This window comes from Gymnogyps californianus, chromosome 1 (assembly GCF_018139145.2).
Source record: "Gymnogyps californianus isolate 813 chromosome 1, ASM1813914v2, whole genome shotgun sequence".
Lineage (NCBI taxonomy): Eukaryota > Metazoa > Chordata > Aves > Accipitriformes > Cathartidae > Gymnogyps > Gymnogyps californianus.
In genome coordinates, this window is record NC_059471.1 from 15,485,786 (window position 1) to 15,507,864 (window position 22,079).

Sequence of the window (22,079 nt, forward strand, 5' to 3'; positions counted from 1 at the left end):
GTTCTTAAATGTTGCTTAAATTTTGTATTACTTCTTTAGTAAAGCAATTCAACCTTTCTAAATCAAGTTCCTTAATGTCAACGTTTTTCCTCTTAACTGTTTATCATGCTATTTAGAAAATTTGCCTGTAGAAGCGTTTGCATTTAAGACATTGTTCAAGATGAAAAACCTTGAACTTCTTCCAAATTCTGGAAGGGTATACTAATCCTTAACCTCTGGAACATTTAGGAAGAAGCAGCAGAAAAAAGGGAAGTTAGGGAATGGACACTTTCTGTCCCTTGTGTTGAATTTGGGCTACAGTGCATTCTGGTTTGGGGCAATCATGCATTCAGAAGGAGGGCAGAAACACAGAATGATTTTCACCTGTGGTTCCTAGTCCTGCTCTCTGAAAATGTACATGTTTTACATGAGAAAGTAATTTGATTAAAAAAGCAAAAAACGAGAGATCAAAGCCCTGCTCCTTTCCCATCATGAGTATCTTTATTTTTCTGGCAGAGTAAAGCTTTCTTGTGGCTGTTTTCGTTCTTGTCCCAAAATGTTTACATTTCCGTGGTACTTTAGATTCAAGAGGAGTTGTGGAGAGTGTTTACTTCTGGAATATTCATAGTTAATTAGGACACACTTGAGCAATGTGACTTCAAACTGCCTCTGGCAGAGTAAGTTCTAGAATCCAGGTCCTTAATTTCTTTCATGAGTGCTTTAACAAGTAAGCTATCGTGCACTGCTACTCTTAGCCTAATGATTAAAGTGCGACTATTATGTACTGTCTAGCCAGCATCATAGCCATCTCATATCTGTATAGAATGCATTTGTGAGCATATATGATATTAACAGTAAGGCACTCATCTAACTTCCAAGTAGAGTGGTACATTAACTGGAATGTAGTCTGCGCTGTGATTCCACCTTCAGCGTCTTAGCAGTATGGGCTCCAGTGCTGATGTATTCCAAGTAAAAAAAAAAACAACAAACAACTTAAACTGATCTGGCTTCTTTGCTTTTATTTCCAGTTAATGAAAGTCACATGGTGGTTCAAGCTCTGCGGCTTAATACCATGTCAAAGCTTACATTTGCAGACTGTGCACGTTTTGATGCGCTGGTTAAAGATGTATTTCCTGGCATTGACTTTAAAGATGTGGAGTATGCTGAGTTAACTACAGCTTTACAACAAGTCTTTGAAGAAGCAAACTTGGAAATTATAAGCACCCAGGTAAACATCAACTACAGCAACAAAATGAGTTATTCTGAATTAGAACTGATTAATGTTACATTCGACTCATTTCTGTTTACTTTTGACAGAAATCTTTTATAAAAAAAGTGAGAATAACTGATAGTTAAAATCTAATTATGTGTATATAAAAAAGTAGATATGTGTGTGTTTGAAGCATGGTAGATTAGTTGTATAATTGAAAGAAAAACAGTGCAAGGAAAATTAAGATGTGTACATATGACAGTTTCGTTCAAGCCAGGTACAAACGCCAATGAATGTTTTGGACAGTGAAAGATATTTATTTATTGTAGGGCTGGATGAAGTTTTTTGGCTAAATGTTTATTAATTTCTCAGTAAAAGTATGCTCAAAGAGGGCTGGTATTTTTATATTACTAATTTAGTGAAATGCTTCTAACATGCAAAATAAGTTTCTTGATATTCTTTAGTATCATAATTTTAATTACATCTGCAAATATCTATTGTTTCAAAAAATAAAATTATAAAAACAAAGTGTATGCAAAGTAAATTGGAAAAACATTAAAAAAGAACATGATTGATTTAGCTTTACGACTTCACATAGCTGTTATCTCTTTTATTATCTAGATCAAGAAGGCTTTGGAATTATATGAACAACTACGTCAAAGAATGGGTGTAGTTATTGTTGGTCCAAGTGGTGGAGGTAAATCAACAATTTGGCGAATGTTAAAGGCAGCACTTGGTAAAACTGGCAAAGTAGTGAAACTGTATACTATGAATCCCAAAGCTATGCCTCGACATCAGTTGCTAGGCCATATTGACATGGATACCAGAGAATGGTCTGATGGTGTGCTTACAAATAGTGCTCGACAAGTGGTACGAGAACCTCGAGGTATGTTTATGAGGGAGTTATACATCATTATGCTTAAATTACTGAAATTGTTTATTTTCAGTTACATTTTTATATTAGGTTATTATTTGTGGATAGCATAAGGTAAGAAAACTTTTGATGACAATCATAGTCAAGAACACTGATATATACTTTCCAAATTCTGTGATAAGAAAGCAAAAAAAGATGGCAGAAGGTAAAGCACGTAAGGCCTATCTTCATAGAGCTTATATTTAAGTTATAATGAAGGAAGAGTATTAAATAGTGTTAAAATAGCAAGGGATGATATCCTTTAAGTGTTTTTCTTCCGTTTGATATTCTGTTTTTGTGTCTGGAAATAGATGTTACTTCATGGATAATTTGTGATGGTGATATTGATCCTGAATGGATTGAATCTTTGAATTCTGTTTTGGATGACAACAGATTGTTGACTATGCCCAGTGGAGAAAGAATTCAATTTGGCTCAAATGTCAACTTTATATTTGAAACTCATGACCTTAGCTGTGCGTCTCCTGCTACAATATCTCGAATGGGAATGATCTTTCTGAGGTAAATCACAGGAGTATTACACACTTTTAAAGTAAGCAAATAGACTTACTTTTCTTGAAAGATAGTCTAAAGTGGATGGAGCAATTTAATTACTTGCTTACACTTATGAAGCAAATCACTGCGGAAGTTTGCTTTAGGTTGCATGTCCCTTCTGCACTGTCATGTTATAATCTTTTGGCTAACATATCTCAGACTTTTTGAAAGAGACATTGTGGATTCTTTGTTTGTGTGTGACCCTTAGAGAGCCCCAATATTGGTTAGAAATTCTTGTTAAAGTATTTCCCTGAACTTTTCCTGGAATTTTGTTGTTCCTTTGAACCTGTCTATGTGAAGATGTGGATGCCTTGTATTTGTCTGAATCTTGTTTTGTTTTGGTTTGACTTAGTGATGAAGATACAGATCTTAATTCTCTGATAAAGTCTTGGCTAAGAAGTCAGCCTGAAGAATGCAGATACAACCTTGAAAATTGGATTGGGGACTATTTTGAAAAGGCTTTAAACTGGGTTGTGAAGAAGGTTAGTAACTGAATACTTAATCAAATTTCAACTTCTGTTAAGGATGATCTGTTTTTCTACTTTAACACTGAAGAGATAATTCATATTAATTTTTAAATTTTAAGTAAAAAAAAATCTCAGTGCTTTTTTGCTGGCTGTTTTCTTAATAAGATTGATACTGGAACTATTCCAATCAGTTTCCAAAAAGTGATTGCTGTACTTAAAGTTTTGAAACCTTTAATACAATTTTAACTAATGAAATGCATGTATTTCTGTGAAACTTAACATCTGTCTTTAATATTCCATACCGGACATTTTTCTATATGTTTTCAAAGATCTGAAAGATCCTAATGTCTAAACTAAAAAATGGAAAAGTGAAGAAATTGTTTTTCTAGATTTAAGTTATTGTCTATAACAAAAAAATACCTAAAATTTGAGAAGTTGCACAGTGTAGACTGAAGCTTGTAATAGGTTGGGGAGAAATGTAATGCTAGATACCTGAAATGATTGATAGAGGCATATCTAAAAAAGTATTCTGATTGTTCAGAATACTAAATTTTAACAGCTCCCACTAATCTGTCCTGGATTTAAGTATATAACTTTAGCTCTTGAGGATTCTACTCAAAACCTTAACTGAAGGATGTTTTAATAGGTGAAAGGTAATATGTAATTGCAATATTAAAAAAGGATAGTCCAAAACCTTGTACATTATCTGGATTCTGTGATTCTCGGACGTACATAAAGATAATTGTTCTGCATATGCTAGATTTTCTTAAGGATTCTAGATGCATTCCTGCCTCCTCTTCTTCTGAAGGACTTGCATTTGCATTGAACAAGTGGTTTATGCTGCACAAAACATTATTTAGGAGATATCCCCACTGCTTAAAAATAATTTCGTATCAACTGAATTTTCTAGAACAACAGCAGTGTTGAGATCTTTCATCATTTGTGGAAATGTCAAAGAGCAGTAAGTAATAGTCTGCTAGCAATACGTCACATTTATTTTTAGGAATATGTTTAAATCTACTACAACTTGCAATTTACAGAATGACTCTGTGGTAGAAACAAGTTTAGTTGGAACTGTGATGAATGGACTGTCTCATCTTCATGGGTGTACTGATCGTGGACAGTTTATTATTAACTTGTTACGTGGTCTTGGTGGCAATCTCAACATGAAATCACGACAAGAATTTGCAAAAGAGGTAATAATCTTTTTCAGCAAGTTTATGAAAAATTTCTCAGTATATGTAGTAGGAATAGTGATTTTCTGTCTTCTAACATTGCAAATTTACAATAATAGAATATCTGTGCTCTAATTTGTTTGCAATCTGTGTTGTCTGTGGGGAAATAGCTGGGAAGTAAAGGAATGTTTCATATGTCACTGATACGCTGCTAAGTGCATCCAGCCCAGATAGCAATCCTTTGGTGCTGCAGCAAGAGATACAGAATGGCCTCTGTCCATACTGTTTTATGCAAGGACCCACTATAGCAGACTGTGTGTGTGTGTATATGTATTGTATTTATGTAATACAGACTTATTTTGTGGTTTTTTTTCTGTTCAGAATGCTTGAAATAATAATGTGAGGGCTTTGTTGCACCTCACCAGGGAGGTGTTCTTACAGCATTATTTTGAGGTTATGTATTGTATGCACTGGGGTGTGGTTCTGTCCTTGTGTAGATACTTGAGGGCACAAGAACTAGGGAGTAGTACTAGAAAACTATGTGGGTATACTGGTCCATAGTGTCTACAGAAGGCTGTCCCTGGAGATAGTTATCTCCACAATCACACTCGGGTTTTGTGTTGGAGAGAAGGAACTAGTTCCTTCTAAAAGACAGCCTGGAGCTATAACATATATAGATGGTAAAGGGCAGATGGTAAAGGTTTAGACTCAGCTTCTGGAATTAGCTATTGATGCATGTGAAGGAGTTATCTTGTTCTTATGATTATTATTAAGTATGTTGCCTAATATGAAAAAAAGTTTATATAAAGCTTTGCTAAATACAGTTTATTTTGTGTTCTTTGTATTATGAAAAAGTAATACGTGGAAGAGTAATATGTTACTGTTTAGTGAAGGACTTAATCATAAAGCATATGCATAACATGACTGAATTTTCAAAGGCAGCCTTAAAACTATCAAATCGAAGAATTAAACGTTTGATTTTCCAGAATTATTCTTTGAACATTCTTTAGATTAGCTTGAAATTGTAGATCTTGTCATTAGGAGTATGGATTTAACAGAAGCTTTAACTTTTTTTTTGTTTTAAAGATCTTCAGTTGGGCACAAGAATCTCTACCAGATCCGAGGAAGCCCCTGGACACATATTATGACACTGACACTGGACAGCTAATGCTGTATCAGCTGAAAAAAACTGAAAATCTAACAGCTGAGAACTTCAGTAATCTCCAAACACTTCCCGTCATCCAAACCCCTGACATGCAGAGAGGTTTAGATTACTTTAGACCTTGGCTAGACTTCAACAATAAGCAGCCATTTCTTCTTGTGGGTCCTGAAGGATGTGGAAAGGGGTAAAAAGTATTTCCTATTTTAAGCAAAATATACTTCTAGCTGTTTGGCAATGTTTGTAATATTTTGTAATAATGGCTTTATCATATGACTTTCTGCTAGAATATCACTTGTTTAGGTTACTAATGAAACAAACCTTCTGTAGTGGCAAATAGGTAAATTCTTATGAAGATCTACAGGTAAAGTTCAGGCTGCCACTATGCATCTAAGACATCTGAATGAGGCTTTTAGATATGAAACAGGATCTTTGGACAACCTATGCTGTCATGGAGCAACAGCTGAAAGGCACGAGGTATCCGATCTCATCTCAAGAGGCACTAGATGCCTGTGTGCAGGCAACTGAATTTAGCTCATCCTGTTGCCTATCTTAGGTTCCTTGTTTAGGTGGGTTGGATCACTATATACAAGATATTTAGGGTAGGTATTTGTTTTTTGTAGCTGTATACTACACTTCTATTGAATTTCTTGAATGGAAAATAATAGTTTTAAAGGCAAGAATGTTTAATTCAACAAACCTCATGCAGCACCTATTACATTAATACAGTATGTAGTACACGCATTTTCATTCATAAACTATACAATATCTTTGGATATACAGTATTTTAATGCATTTATGTATTACTTATGCTTATATGTATGTACACATTTGCTTTTTTAGGATGCTGCTTCATTATGCATTTTCTCAACTCCGATCCACTCAAATTGCTACCATTCATTGCAGTGCACAAACTACTTCTCAACATCTTCTACAAAAATTAAGTCAAACATGCATTGTAATCAGTGCAAACACTGGGCGAGTATACAGACCAAAGGACTGTGAACGGCTTGTTTTGTACTTAAAGGATATCAATCTGCCCAAACCTGATAAATGGGGAACAAGCACTCTCGTGGCTTTTCTACAGCAGGTGAACACTTCTGTCTGTTATTTATAAAGAGATTTAAGTATACTGGAAATAGTTTAGTATATGTAGTAAATACCTACATTGATTATTGTCAGAGTTAACATCCTGCATCTGTATTGACATTAGTTTTGTTTGTACTTTGATAGAATATGTAGGTGTCAGCCAGAAATAAGATACCATTTTTATTTGGTTTATATGCATAAGCAAATAAAGATAGTGCTCACCTCAATGAGTAATAAGGCAGTAGGCATATGAATGACAAGATAATCATCAGGAGTAGTCAGCATGGATTCACCAAGGGCAAGTCACGCTTGACCAACTTGATAAACTTCTATGATGAAATGACGGACTTGGTAGACAAGGGGAGAGCAGTGGATATAGTCTACCTGGACTTCACTAAGGCCGTTGATGCTGTCTCCCAAAAGATCCTCACAGAAAAGCTCTTTATGTACAGGCTGGATAAGCAGATAGTGAGGGTGGGTTGAAAACTGGCTGAACAGCCAGGCCCAGAGGGTGGTGATCAGTGGCACAAAGTCTAGTTGGGAGCCAGTACCTGTTTAACATCTTCACGAATGGTCTGGACAACGGGGCAGAGTGTACCCTCAGGAAGTTTGACGCTGACACCAAACTGGGAGGAGTAGTATACCTCTGGCAATTAAGAAAACAGTAATAATGGTATACTTTTCACTAATTTTTTTTTTTTTTTTTTGTACGATACTCTGTTGGCTTTCTTTTAATGAAATATTTATTTAATTATTAAAGGTTCTTACATATCAAGGATTTTATGATGAAAATCTGGAATGGGTTGGTTTAGAAAACATCCAAATTGTGGCTTCAATGTCTGCTGGAGGAACATTAGGAAGACACAAACTTACCTCCAGATTTACTTCTATTGTTCGTCTCTGTGCAATTGAGTAAGTATGTGGAAATTAGTTTGACTCTCAGAACTCAGATTCAGCCTCTGTTTATAGGGCCCTTGCTCAATTTAGTCTTTAAGAAGATGTGGCTGTTCTAGTCTTTCATCTTTTCTAACAGTTTGGGATCTTCAGATTTGGTGCTGTTCGGTGCTTCTTGGCACTAGCAACCAGCTAAGGAGCAATCTATAGCTACCTGTTGATAGTGACGTGTTTGAAATATGTTTCCTGTTGGATGATTTTGCTTTCAGTAAACTGCTTTCTGCAGCTTTATATTAAGGTGCTGTTTGGTTACAAAATTAGAGAAATTGAAAAGAAGTTTGTTTGTTTGTTTTTAAGTTTGAACACGTTTACAGATGTATTTAGAAAATTTCTGAGGGTGGCCTATTGCAATAAAATGATAATTTTACTTAGCTGCTAGATGGAGATGCTATTCATTTAAACTTCTCAGTAATTGTGTATATAACTTTGAATCTTTTTTAATAAAAAAATTAGCAATGGTAGTCCCTGATGATTACTTTTTTTTTCCTAGCTATCCAGAAAGAGACCAACTGCAAACTATTTATAGTGCCTACTTGGAGCCTGTACTACAGAAAAACCTAAAGAATCACCCTGTTTGGGGTTCTTTACCAAAAATACATCAGCTAGCAGGATCTATGGTTCAAGTATATGAACAGGTATGGAAATCTAATTTCTTTTTTCGAGGAGATGGAGAATTCAGATTTTTTTTTTAAATAATTAGCTTTAGATATTAATAAGAGACTAAAATGATTTATCAGTATTAAAATCCAAGTTTATATCTTTTGCATAATGTTGATATCAATTTTAGACCTACTTATTTGCAGAGAATCCTAGGTATTAGAGGCAAACTGAGTAAGTGGTAAGTGCTCTTGCTTTCCCACAGATTTATTATGTGATTTTGGCAAGCATCTTAACCCATCTGTGCTTTCAGTTCCTGATTTATAAAATGTGGATAGTAGTGTTTTCCTATTTAATGGATGAAGAGACAGTGTACTTCAAAGACTGTTATGTGCTCAGATGTTATGGATGCTGTTATGAATAGAGAAGAGATACATGAGGGTGGAGTCCTTTACACACATCAAGGACTACCTATTAAAATTTTACACTGTTAAAAATAGGTGTTTAGACACACAAGTTCATTTTATCCTCCCACTTAAATTTCACGGACTTCTGTCTAGCAAAACACTTAAGTATGTGCTTTTCTTAATCATGTACATAGCCTTACTGGGGTAGGTACTGTGGGCATGTAAGTGCTTACTGTATGTTCCCAGAATGTATGCATGTCCCCATCTAGACAGAACCAGGATATAAAACCGATCTTTATGACTGGAATGTGGGTATAGTCACTGGCTAGCATGCACCAGTTAACAGGAGTTTCATATGATATTATCAATGTATTCTAAGAAATCTAAGTTTAAATCTCGTCACACTAGGACCAAATGACTGATGAAGGCAGTTATTTGAATTAAAGATATAGTTGTAAACTCAAATATCCTCTCTGGGGGAAGCGTTAGTATTTCTATAAGAAGTCTTTTGTAGTGACTAAGTGTTACTTATTTAGGTAGTTTTTTATTACACTTTTATATTTCCTTTGCATTTTATATTTGGTATTGCTTTAAAAAAATTGTGTGTTTTGTCTAATAATACTGCACTAACAGTCCTAGGCGACATGTGCAGTTGTTTGCATCAAAAATGGTACAGAAGAAACATTCTAATTATGAGAAAATCTTTTGTGGTCAGAAAACAATATTTAAACAATTCACCTCTGCACTTTTCAAAAAAACTAAAGAGTGCATTAATAAAATATCTAAATATATAGACCAAATAGAAAACTAATTTATCTGGTATTTTAGAAAAATTTAAAGATACATTTCCAAGTGCTTTACATTTTAAAACATCACTTTTTTCCCCCTCCCTAACTTCATTTTTAGGTACGAGCGAAATTTACAGTTGATGATCACAGTCATTACCTTTTTACACCATGTATTCTTACTCAGTGGGTTCTTGGTTTATTCAGATATGATTTAGCAGGTGGTAAGTCACTTACTTGGTTTTCATTGATAAAACAGTTCTAAAGTGGCCTAAATTATTATTGATGTCAGTCTTACTGTTGACTCCACATGCAACTTGTTCACCTATGGTACTCTTTCTAAACTGTGAACTGTCTGTAACTCAGTAGAGGGAAAAAATGCCTAACAGTTCATTCCATAACGTATAGTAAACAAGTTTAAAAAAGTCCAATGATGTTTTAAAACATGTGTGGGAGCTATTTATAGATTAAGGGAAGTTAGTAGGTTGGGACTGCATTCTCTACTATGGGAACTTGAAGTGTACCCCCTACTCCCCACCATTTTTTTTCTGGATTTTTGGGGGTTTTGGGTTGGGGTTTTTTTCAGCATCTGTCTTGTCTTCTGGATTCCCAGAGACTTGCCTCTCATGCTTCTCTTTTTATACCTGGTTGTATAAACCTGGTGAGGTGACTGTGGAACTACAACTGATACACGTAATCTATGACCTACTTAACAAAAGAATATAACCACTCTTAAACATATAAAAAACATCTAGAAAACTATCTCATCTGTGTAAAAGTTTACAAATATCTATATAAGAGCCTAAATATTCTCACAATTTGGGAATGCTTGATAATTACAGTCTAGTCTGAAAGTTCTTCTTGCCTTAACTTTGGAAATGGCGAAATTTGTAAAGGTATTCAATTTTGTGTGCTTTTGCAAATAGACAGCATAGGCTTCTTTCTAATCTTGTTTTTGTCTCTGAAATTGCTATTATTACTAGATCATGAGCAATTACTTCTTATTGTGTTTTAGCTCTTACATTGATTAAAGAATTACATAAAGAGGGCTGCTTAAAGAGTATAAAAGTTATAGGAATGTTGTTCTCACTTTCCATTTATTTTCTGGGATCATCAGATGGTATAAATGTAGCTTGAATGAGGTCAGAAAAGCTACACTGACAATCAATGAATGGGTAATCTCAGCCCATTTAAGGACTCCATTGTTGTATCATGAAGGTGATGTATGCACATGCTCTTTCAGTGATGAACAATATGGCATGTCATTTACTCATCTCGCCTTCCTTCTTACTTTTGTGAAGAATATTGAAGCTTTGTATTGTCTAGTGGCATTTTATAATACAGACTGTTTTGGGTATTTATTGTTATTTTAGTATTTGTTATCAGTCTTTCTCTTCCCCTTTAAAACAGTCTCCTGGATTTTCTTGTTTTCATTGTCTGGAATTTTGTCTTAATTTTTACTTTGTGCGCAACACCTTGTTCATTTTCATTAGAAAGCTGGCACTAAACTGGAGAACTTGTTTTAATAGAATGTTTCATTTTATTTTGTAATGATCCATAAAGATACTATTAAAAAGCACTTCATAATGTTTACTTTTTCTCTTATTTCTTCCTTACTGATGCTCTCCTGCTGGTATGTAATTTCACTTACTCATTTTCAATCTCATATTTTGAAATGGAAAATTTGAGAAATGTAAAATTTATTATAAATATATAAAGTTAAATCTCTCCTTAAATTTTGTAGGATCATCAATACAAACTGCAGACTATGTACTGGAAATTGTTGCTTACGAAGCACGTCGTCTGTTCCGTGACAAAATTGTTGGCATGAAAGAACTTCATGTATTTGATAATGTTTTGATGAAAGTGTTTCAAGGTGATTGGGGCTCAGATGTTCTGGACAATATGGCAGGTAAACCATTTGAGGCATACTACACAAACTTGAAATATTTGTTTAGGAACTGCCTAATCAAATCAGTCTGATCAAGTAAGATAGCATATGAGCTGCGCACCTAAACTTTCAAATGTTTCCATTTGTTTTCACAGATGTCTTCTATGTAACTTGGGGAGCTTGTCAAGAGGCATTCATCACACCAGGACAGGCACTACCACCACATGGGAGGCCACTTGGCAGACTAAACTCAACAGACCTGAAAGATATTATTCAAAAAGTGAGACAAGATTAAAGAATATACACAGCAAAGATTCACAGCAATTATTCTAGGCATTTTTTGCAGGAAGTAACATGCGAGCACCAAGTTTAGGGTGGGGTCTGCTGCTTGTTCGAGGCATCATCTTTTGCATTTGGTCAAGTGAGGGAAGGTTTGTGATGCGATGTGGCAGGCAGTGGAAAGTATCATGTAGCAAGATTATTTTAATGAAAGGGCATCAGTTGCATTTGCTGGTGATTTACAACAGTTTGATGAACAACATTTTGAGAAACGTTGATGTGCATATATGTTTGTGTATTGTTTAAGTACCAAAGTGTTTTATTAAATCTTTACTTTCTGAATTTGTAATTTGCTAACATAATTTTTATTTGAAGAAATACGAATGGATTGTTTGGAGATTTTTAAACAGTAAAGTACAAAAAATGAGCTTGATGAGGAAATGCAAACATGTTAACTCTGCTAGGCTGACTGATTTTCAGGATGAGAGCTTTGAGATCATCTCCCCTAATTAGTAATGTTTGATGGACTGCTCTTGTAGATGGGAAACTACTCCCTGTCCTTAATTGCTAACTTGTGACCAATAGACTATATGGGAAATGATGAAGTTCAATAGCCTCAGTAATCAGAGAGTTTGTTTTTTTTTCTGACTACACAATTACATTGGGCTTCAAAGATGAGGTTTTATTAAGTATAACAAGGCCAGAATTTAATCTTAGGATCTGTTATTATGTATGTTTCACTAGGAAATTCCATAATCTGCAATTATGCAGCAATTAGCTGCCTAAAACACTCTTCTAAGTTACGTATGTATTAATCTATAGTCAGAGACACAGCTCAGACTTTGTTCTGGTCCATTATTTAATTTTAATTAATTCAGTGGTAGATTTCTATTTCAATATATCGAAGACTTCTAGGGTATCCTGGTGCTGGGGATAATATGATCTCTTCATTACTGGTAAAGGGTATGCGAGGTATCTAAATTCTGTCACATAAATTATTTGTAATGAATATCAGCATGGTCTCTTAAGCTTTCAAGCCCTTCTTTTCTAAACTTTTAAATATTGGATGCTTTCATATCTTACTGCTTTTATTTATTATTGGTGAACACGTTTCTTTTTTTTTCCTTTTTTAATAGGGTATTATTCATTATGGGAGAGACAAAAAAGAGATAGACATTTTACTGTTCCAAGAAGTCCTCAGTTATATGTCTAAAGTGGACAGAGTGCTAAGTTTTCCTGGAGGATCACTTCTTTTGGCAGGACGGAGTGGTGTAGGTCGTCGAACAGTTACCTCTTTAGTTAGTCATATGCACGGAGCTGTTCTGATTACTCCCAAAATTTCCAGAGGCTATGAGCTGAAGCAGTTCAAAAATGATCTTAAATATGTAAGTCACTCAGTGTCTTCCATTTTGTAGTGTTGTAGGTGTGTATTAAAAAAAAAAAAAGAATGTGGGAATTTTGAAGGACACAAAAGTGTTATGTGAAGAGATTTAAGAGAAGCAAAATGTCAAGTCTAAATGAAATAAGTAGATTTTATAAGTTCTCAGCATCTAGATGTGTATACTGTTCTTTATAGTAATTACCTGAAACTCTACTTTTTTGAATACCAGAGCTATTTTTATGAGTGTTGTGGACTTCATAAATTCTAGGTTTATGTGAATATTGGAAAGGTTTTTTACATGTATATGTTTTCATATTTGTATTTATTTTTATTTTCTGTCTCTACTATGGTCTGCCAGTTAATAGGATAGTAGCTGAATCAAGTAAAATTTTAGTGATTGATGAAAGCGTACATATTATTTAAAAACAAATGAAAACCTTGAATCAGGAGTTTCACAGTACCTTCAGCAATGCTAAAGAAAATTCTAGAGCTAAGCCTACACAAATGAGTGATACAACTCTGTAATTGAGTCACATCTGCAGCATAAATATACTCTATGAAAGAATCTGTTCTAATTATAATTAATTATTTTTTCATTACCAAGCTGTACATCTGGGTAGAATGTTCTTTATATTTGCTATGTCATATAACTGAATCACCTAGTAATCTTTTGTAAATATATAATAGTGTAGATGCTGTGGAGAAAATATGTGTGTAATGTATAATCAAGGAGAGATTATAATTCTCTTATGAAGAATACATATATTCAATATACTGAGATTTAAATATCTTCCCTGCTTCTAGGTGATGGAACTTGCGGGCATTGAAGCACAGCAGGTGGTATTGCTGCTTGAAGACTATCAGTTTGTTCATTCCATGTTCCTTGAGATAATCAACAGTTTACTGTCTTCAGGTGAGACAAGTCCAAAAAGATTATGGTACTACTTTTACCACACAGAGTTAGCTCAACAAGGCAGAATTAGATGATGTTTTCTAACTTTATGTACATACCAGAAGTGTTAATTAGCTTTCTACACTTTTTTAGCTAGAGTGCTTGTACATGAGAAACTGGCTTGAAGTTCACTTAGCTATCCTTTAACCTACAGTATGGGTGCTTTCAATTCCTCAAAGTTGCAAGTTAAGCAACTTATTTCAAAGGAGTTCTTCATAATAGTGTAACAACAAAATGATAATGTATTCTACTCTACAGCTTCCCTTTTCTAATAAAATTCAAAATTGAGAGGTGTCCCAATGTTTTACTAGATTGTATAGACTGAGTCCTTTACTTAAAGTGCACTTTTCTGAAAGTAATGAGATGATAAATAATAATAACAAATAACAACAATGACTTTATTTTGTTATCTAGCTTTGTTCCTCGATCACAGAGATCATTGAAGCACTGAGTCTAACTTACTAAATGTTTTTTGGAACTGTGGTAGTTTAAGAGCTGATTGATAAGAGCACCAGATTTTCCCATCTCCCAGGTGCAAATCCAAGTCTCCTTACAGTATCAGATTCTCATCATCCAGTGTTAAACCTCTGAGGACCTAGATAACTACTCTCTTTCATGTTTCTGTTTTCTGGTGTATGACAAAGTCTGGTTTGATTTGTTTTGTATGCAGTACTGGATCACTGTCTTTGGGTAGATTTGAATGAGTTTTTGAAGTATATTTCAGTAATATAAACAAAGTAGGCTGTTTAAGTTAAATGGAATCACTATAATTTGGTTTGTTGTTGTCATGATATCAAGAAAAGAATGATGAAGTGCATGGGATCATACTCATGAAAGTATGGAGGTGAATACTGCCATATTCAAATTCTCTATACAGAGGATTCAAGGGAATCCTTCAAAGGAATTTGAAGAATTATAGTGTATTTGATCTGACATTTTAAATTCATTCTTGAAATAGGAGAAGTTCCTGGGCTATATAAAATAGAAGAATTAGAACCATTACTATCTCCTCTGAAGGATCAAGCTTCACAAGATGGATTTACAGGACCAATTTTCAACTATTTCATGTACCGTATGTGAACAGAATTATAAGTTATAATTTATTACAAAGTTAGAAAAGTGGTATAATAATGGACAAATAATTTCTAATGTGGTCCTTGTTTTGTGTGCATTTTTAACTTTCAGTTAGTTATTAAAAAGCAGGCAGGAATGATGATTACCGTATGATATTTGAGGGCACAGAACCATCAGCTTAAAATTAATTCTTCTGTCTGAAATTTTGTATCCATGAATGTTCTACAAAGCTGTTATGAAATCTGCAGTTGAAAGTAATTAGAAGGAAGAAAGCTTTTGTCCCCATTGTTTTCTGGTTTGTTTAGCTTATATATCTAGTAACAGAGTTTTCTTCTATTTGTCAATTATACCTACAATCACTTCAGATTCTGAGTAATCATAAGCAAGTTTACAGATGGGTTTCTTAATTATTTGTGTTTCTTCCTTGGACCAACAAGAAGATTAAATAGTTTACAAATAAATAGAAGAATGTGACTGAAAGAATACAGATGTTGGCAGTCATACTCAAGGGCCCTGGTACTACCTCTAATGGTTCTATTGGTCTATATTGATTGGAATGAGAACTAGTGGTATCTACTTAAATACTGTTAGCTCTTCTAAATTTAAAAAATACACTGTAATATACATAATGAGAATCCATGATATTAAATTATTTGTTTAAGTTCTGTTTATAAACATTCCTGCCCTAGTGTGATGTGGTGTAATAGTACCTTTTTTCAGAAATTACCTTGTGATAAGTATTTGAAGGACAGTAAATTATGTTGTATTTGCAATAAATCTGCCATCATGTAATCAGATTGTTATCTACTAAATATTTAATATGTTGCATTTTCTTAGGGATCCAACAAAATCTGCATATTGTCTTGATCATGGATTCTACCAATTTAAATTTCACAATAAACTGTGAAAGTAATCCAGCACTGTACAAGAAATGTCAGGTTTTGTGGATGGAAACCTGGTCAGAAAACAGTATGAAAAAGGTAAATTGCATTAATAGAAAACTGTGACTTGTTTAAATTAGTATCTCCAAAAATAACTGAGCTTTGGTGAATAAGATCAAAATATTTAAAGTTGTGAAGGAATAATTGTCACTGTGCTTATTTAATCCATTTGTGCAGTCCTACAAAGACAGAAAATTGTGCAGAACAGTTAAGTAATATTAGCATTGTTATCTTACCAGTAACATTATGTTTTGTTCTCTCTGTGGGCTGACTTGAACAAAACGCTAACTATGACTCTGATCAAACACAGCATTTAAGAACAAAATACGAATAGACTGCAAGCAAAATGTTAAAGCCAACTATGCTGATGATATCTGCTGTTACTAGTATGCTTGGCAGCTAGTTTAAAAATAGGTTTGTTATGTCTATGTGAGCTGCTATAGATCTAAGATTGCACTGTAAACCTTATGTTATTCTTGAATCTTTGTTAAGTGTTTTGCTTGATGGAATGGAGTTGGTGTGTTCTTTTCGGGATAAAAATCTGCTTATTTCAGGATGTTCACAGTGTAAATTTGAGAAAGATATCTTTTACATTTATATGTTAAGAGATTGCCAAATCCAGTACCCTGATAGGGGCAAGGCTGCCACAGCTTCACGGCCCCAACTTGAACCAGTGGTGAAGCTGAGCATATATTCCCAGTAGGCACACACCCAAACACACATATACAGCACATATATACATGTGATTGGCCACACAGAACAACACAAACAGAAACCCTCTGCACAAACACAAACAGCACCGTTGGCATCATCCCGTTCCCCTCTCTGAGCAATCACAATGAAGGTCCGTTAGTGGGAAATACATACATGTGCAGAATGTGGGTCCCCCTACTAGCTGGGCACAGACACACAGACCCTCCAGTAATTGCCTCTGGATGCCCTGGTCTTCCCAGTTGCTGGCATCTGGATGTACAAGCTCCTGAGGCTGCAGCCCCACTCCAGCTGCTGGTACAGACTGCCTCACTGTGCGCGCGCGCGCACACACACACACACAGAGAATGGATCGTTCCAGTAACTGGGCTTAGACATCCAGTCCATCCAGTAGCTGGCCTTGGATCTAGGATCTCGCCATTGCGTCCTGCACAGGCACATACGCATACATGTACACACACACAGACACATGCAGCCGGGTCTCATTTGACTCCCAGACCTGGACCTTCCAGTCCCTCTGGCAGCCAACTCCTGCGGGTACCTCACCAACCCATAGTAAGTCTTGTGCAATCTGAAATGCTGTTCCACTGCATCCCATAATGTGTCCCAAGACTCCTATGCAGTAACCCCCTCAGTCTAGTCTGTAAGGTGATCTGGCCTCTCCCATTGACTCATCATGATGGGTTTCACACCCGGATCATGGGGTTGGTCACTGTCCTGGGAGAGCCATGGGAGCAGATGGCTCAGTGTGTCTATTTCTGCCTGGGTTACTGGAGCTCCTTCACCTGCCATTGTGCCTCAGTTTCAACGGCAGGTTGTACTGAACGTTTGTTTTGGCAAAAATATTTGGATCAGCTCTGTCCACAGTTAAAAAATGTTTTTCAGAGTATTTTCACTTTCACTTTGGTAGGGATTTTTTTTTTAAGTGGAGTCTTATCATTTAGTTGTATGCAGAACCTTTGAATATACTTTGTTTATTTTTACCATTGTACATTGTATCGCTGATAACATATGAAGGTAAGCCCACTCTTAGACCATGAAAAAGACTTCAAAGACTTAGACTTAGGCATTGTTTAATTCTGGTGTTGTATTCGCAACAGTTGTACTTAAGATTGTCTGATTTCCTGTTGAGTTGTATATCTTTTTACCTCTTTGACATTTGTGTTATTGTAAGAGTCCTCTGAGAATTAGTTGCTCTTTCTTACAGCCAGCAAAAGCTTCTTTGCTTGAGAGAACAGGAAGTTATCAGTGACAGGGAAAGGCAGAATTGATCTTTTTAATGCTATAAATATTCTGTAAATACCTTATTCTGAATAAAGCTATCATAGTCAGTCTTTTCAAATGAGAAACTAGATTGAAGGTTTGGTTTTTCTATTTTAACTCAGATTTTTGTTGTTTGTAATTTTCATACAAATAATCATGTTCATTTTTTTAGATACCTGAAATGCTTCTGTATGATTCAGATGAACAAGAAAAGACTGGAAAAGCACATAAGGAACTTAAGAAAAAACATTCAGGTAATATTTAGGTGGACCCCCTAATTACTATTACATATTATTAAACACTTATTCAGTCCTGTGTTGGGCATAGATAATAGCATAGATACTTTGAGTACGTTTTTGCCAGCATATTCATAGACTTTAGTATTGTTCACATGGCAGGCATTTTGCACAAGGGAACATGTCTGGAACATACATCCTGGCTGATCAAACCCAGTCTTTTCTGTCACAAGCAGTCACTATGTATATTCAATTTTATAAACTGTTTAAGAGGCATCTTGTTTTGTTTTGTTCTGTGTCTTCCTTCTATGTGGATGTTATTTCACAACCTCAAAATTTGATGTTTTGAGAGTTTTTCAGTCTACATGTTTTCATTATTCTTGTCCTAGACCCGCTCATTTTACTTTAATAATTATTTATGTCCAATAACTAATTTCTTGTAAGTAATGCCACTTTTTCAGAATAATTTGTTTTTATAATAAAACTTCAAATTTAACCATTTTAAAAATAGGGTGTCAAACAATCTAAGAGACCAGTGCCAGCACTCATGTGCGTAATACTACTTTTAGCCACTTTTTATAAAGCATTAGTATAAGTAACACAAGTCACGGAGCCAACAGAGTATAAAATGGTAAGTGGTTCCCTTGGGGTTTCTTGTTTTGTATTGCTTTTTAATAGGCATTCCAGCCTGTCAGAATAATGGCCAAACTTAGGATTTAGTGTTCATGCTACCATCCATCTTTATCCTAGATCATGGTACTTAATCTATGCCTCAGTACTTATTAACGGCATTAATTTATATGTAGATACGTTTTAGCAATTTTTTATTTTGTAGGGTAATACAATTTATTTTACAGTATCTTTGGGCTTCTTTTGAGAAACTGTTCAACAAACTGAAGGACCTGGAATGTTCAGAAAAACCTTTTAGTCTACCTGTCATCAGAGATCAGGGAGAAGACAAAAACACATGGGCTGTCTTTCTAAAAAAGTCCAAGTATTTTCAAATTCAATTTCTGTGGAAATAAAATTTCTTTTATGATTAGCCCTCAGTAATCTGCAATTAATTTTGCCTTCTTTTCCAAACATCAATGAAATATTTTGCAGCTTTGAAACAATTTCAGTATATTTCTCTCTGAGAAATATGTATTTCAAATGTAATTACATGTTGTTTCCCTCAGAGTACTTTGAAAAAAGTGTATTCTTTATGATATTTTGAATGCCCTTAATTCATATCTCAAAAACCATATTCTGTTGCTCTTCCTTAGTTATTTTAATGTGAGTAGATTAATGAGTATATTATTATCTGTGTAACAAATTATCTTGTACAGGTGATTCTGATTTTCTGAAGTCATTTCTGGCAATCCATGAATCATGTAAAATATATGGAGCAACGCCTAGCAGGTATATGACATTCCTTCATATATACAGTACCATCAATAACAGTAAAAGAAGAGAGCTAATAAAAAGGCAGAACCACTTGCAGGTATGTATTTAAAACATATTTAACATATGGCTTTTCAAAATACTCTCACATTTGGAAAAGCCCTGTGTATTAATGGGCTGTAGCTGCTAACGTCGTTGTTTGAGGTGTCCTCTGTTGGCATATACTCATGCTGTGGTTTTAGGAGAGGAATAGTATGAATCTTAATGCGCATCTCTGTTCAAATGCCTCAAAGAGTGAAGAGTAGTTTCTTGTTTTCGTTAATATTTTTCCTCAAGGATGTATCAGACTGCATATGTTTTCTTGGAAGAGTAAAAAGTCCTTGAAAGGACTTTAAATTTTTTCACCCATATGTATTGGAATTGTGTTACAAACAAGCCATCATCTTTCCATCAATTTAAGTCCTACCTCTGCTTGTATAAATTTTCCCCATGTAGCTCCATATTCCATCCCTTTCTTTATATCTCTACAGCAACTTCCTGCTTTGTGGGATTCTTGCGTCCTTCTAGTTCAACAAGCTGTATCTTTAATCTCGTGGTGCTCTTGTGTAGCTTTGGCCAAGATTCCCTTCGTTGTGATTTTCTCTCATTTTGTGGTTTGGAATTGATTTCTAATTCCTTTTCCACACATCATGGTTCTAGACCAAATGCAGTTCATCTCACAGATGTTGCTTTAATCCTGTTCTGTATGCATTACATGCTTGTTTTTGAAACCCATTTGTTATCTTTCCGGTCATACTTCCTTCCCTCCCCCCTCCCCCCAGTATATTTCTGGAAAGATCTGTATGATCCTTTAAGACATGTAGCTTCTGTCTTTACCCTTCTCCCTTCGCTTTCAGCTCCTTTTCCAGGTGACCCTTGCTGCTATTCTGAAACCACATTTGCAAAGCTGTATTTCTTCTTAAAGCATCTGTTAAAACCAAATTACTTCCTTGCCTTGTATTCTACACTGTTTTTATTCTGTCTGCCAATATTTTTCCATCACTGTAGTAAGCAATTTAAGAAGATTTATGTTTGTAATGATAGAAATTGCTTTTTGATTTATTTAGAAAGTAGCTGTAGTTTGTTTGTGACAAACACTCATTTACTTGTTAAATGCTCTGGTTAAGTGAAAGTAATCATTTACATAAAAATTAGAGATGTGTATCCTAAATCAAAGCATCTTCCAGGTAATATTTTTTTTCAAATATATCTTGAAGTAATTCTATTATCTGATTACCATAGAGTAAATAATTTAGAAAGTGTGAATAAAGAAAATAATCTTAAGCATAATTGAGGCTTTGTTTTATGTGCATCTATGTTCTTTAGAGAATGTACAAATATGTAGAAATAGGATAATCTAATCTGTTTGATTTTGTTTAATTTTTGTAGATTTGCTTTTAGAGGAGATATAATTATACGGAGTTAATATCAGTTAACTGAAATGCTATTGAATTAATGAGAAAACAATTATGTACTTGTTGCTGTTCCGTTAAAAGTTTGGTTTTTTGAGAATTTTGTGTTCAGCTTTTTGATGTAGTAATAAATCTTACAGTGACACATCTAGAAGTGACAAATCTCATTTTTGGGTTAAACAATACTAAGAAAATCGTAAATAATATCGAAAAAATGTGGAACAAAAAATTAAGAATATTAGTCTACATCACTCTTAGTTTGTGCATACTATTTGTAACCAACCTTCATTTAAATCTGTTTAAAATTCATTGCTAAATAACTGGTTCTTATAAACTTTTATAGGCAGGTGTATCAAAGCTGAATGAAGCTAAAGCCCTGGTAGATGAACTGAACAGAAAAGCTGGAGAACAAAGCATTTTACTCAAAATGAAGCAGGATGAGGCTGATGCTGCCCTTCAAGAAATTACAGTATCTATGCAGGTGTTGTATACAATCACATCAAAGTGAAAAAAAAAAGAGATGCTTTTCTGGTTTTGGTCTCTGTAACTGCCTGTGCTTTGTATTCTTTTCAAGGGTTACAAAACCTGATGCTTTTACAAGGATTTGCCTAAGGGAATGCATGAGCCCTGAGGCTTGAATAAACTTGCAACAGGACAGAGGATTATATAATTTAAATTGTATTTGAACTGATTGAGTAGGAAGAGATCAGTGCAAGTTTTGCACCTGGGTAGTATTTACTGCTGTAGTTTAGTCTGAAGGTTTCCCTAGGACTTCATAAATCCAAACATCCATTTTATAATGTTTATTACAGATAGGAACTTTAAACAAAATACTGACAAGTAGCACTATTTTAAGTAATAAATATCAGGAATTAAATTTGTGGGCTATTAGAAAGTCTGTATTTCATGAGGTCCTGTCCTCTGAAGTTAACCTCTAAGAAGGTTAAGTAATACCTCTATGTTCATCACTCCTTGAATTTTTATTCTTCAGTTCAGAGGTAGACCTTCTGTTTTTTGAGGAGGTAATTTTCTTTAGTAGTTTTTTCTCAGTTAAGTAAAATAATTGTGCAGAAAATAGATCTCTGCATTGATACTTCCAGGAATCATAAATGTAGGATAAGCCATAATGAATCTGCTGTCACTGCACTGTTTGTTTTGTCACTGGTTTAGTCCAATCAGTCTGAAGCAAACTTAAATCAAGAAGCTCAATGACAAAGACATTCTCTGTTT

At 34.6% G+C, this 22,079-nt stretch overlaps 1 protein-coding gene across 1 annotated transcript in view; it reads left to right on the top strand.

Annotated features, from left to right (window-relative positions):
- Positions 1-22,079, top strand: part of DYNC2H1 (dynein cytoplasmic 2 heavy chain 1) — a 191,520-nt gene that overhangs the window by 36,574 nt on the left and 132,867 nt on the right. Inside the window, exons 37-55 of the mRNA XM_050915780.1 lie at positions 1,008-1,207; positions 1,811-2,075; positions 2,414-2,621; positions 3,007-3,136; positions 4,162-4,317; positions 5,383-5,642; positions 6,299-6,545; positions 7,305-7,456; positions 7,989-8,133; positions 9,409-9,511; positions 11,032-11,199; positions 11,334-11,458; positions 12,594-12,842; positions 13,643-13,751; positions 14,749-14,862; positions 15,702-15,844; positions 17,952-18,033; positions 19,344-19,498; positions 21,193-21,330. Of these exons, the coding sequence (XP_050771737.1) occupies positions 1,008-1,207; positions 1,811-2,075; positions 2,414-2,621; positions 3,007-3,136; positions 4,162-4,317; positions 5,383-5,642; positions 6,299-6,545; positions 7,305-7,456; positions 7,989-8,133; positions 9,409-9,511; positions 11,032-11,199; positions 11,334-11,458; positions 12,594-12,842; positions 13,643-13,751; positions 14,749-14,862; positions 15,702-15,844; positions 17,952-18,033; positions 19,344-19,498; positions 21,193-21,330 (3,149 nt within the window). The remainder of the gene's footprint in view (positions 1-1,007; positions 1,208-1,810; positions 2,076-2,413; positions 2,622-3,006; positions 3,137-4,161; positions 4,318-5,382; positions 5,643-6,298; positions 6,546-7,304; positions 7,457-7,988; positions 8,134-9,408; positions 9,512-11,031; positions 11,200-11,333; positions 11,459-12,593; positions 12,843-13,642; positions 13,752-14,748; positions 14,863-15,701; positions 15,845-17,951; positions 18,034-19,343; positions 19,499-21,192; positions 21,331-22,079) is intronic.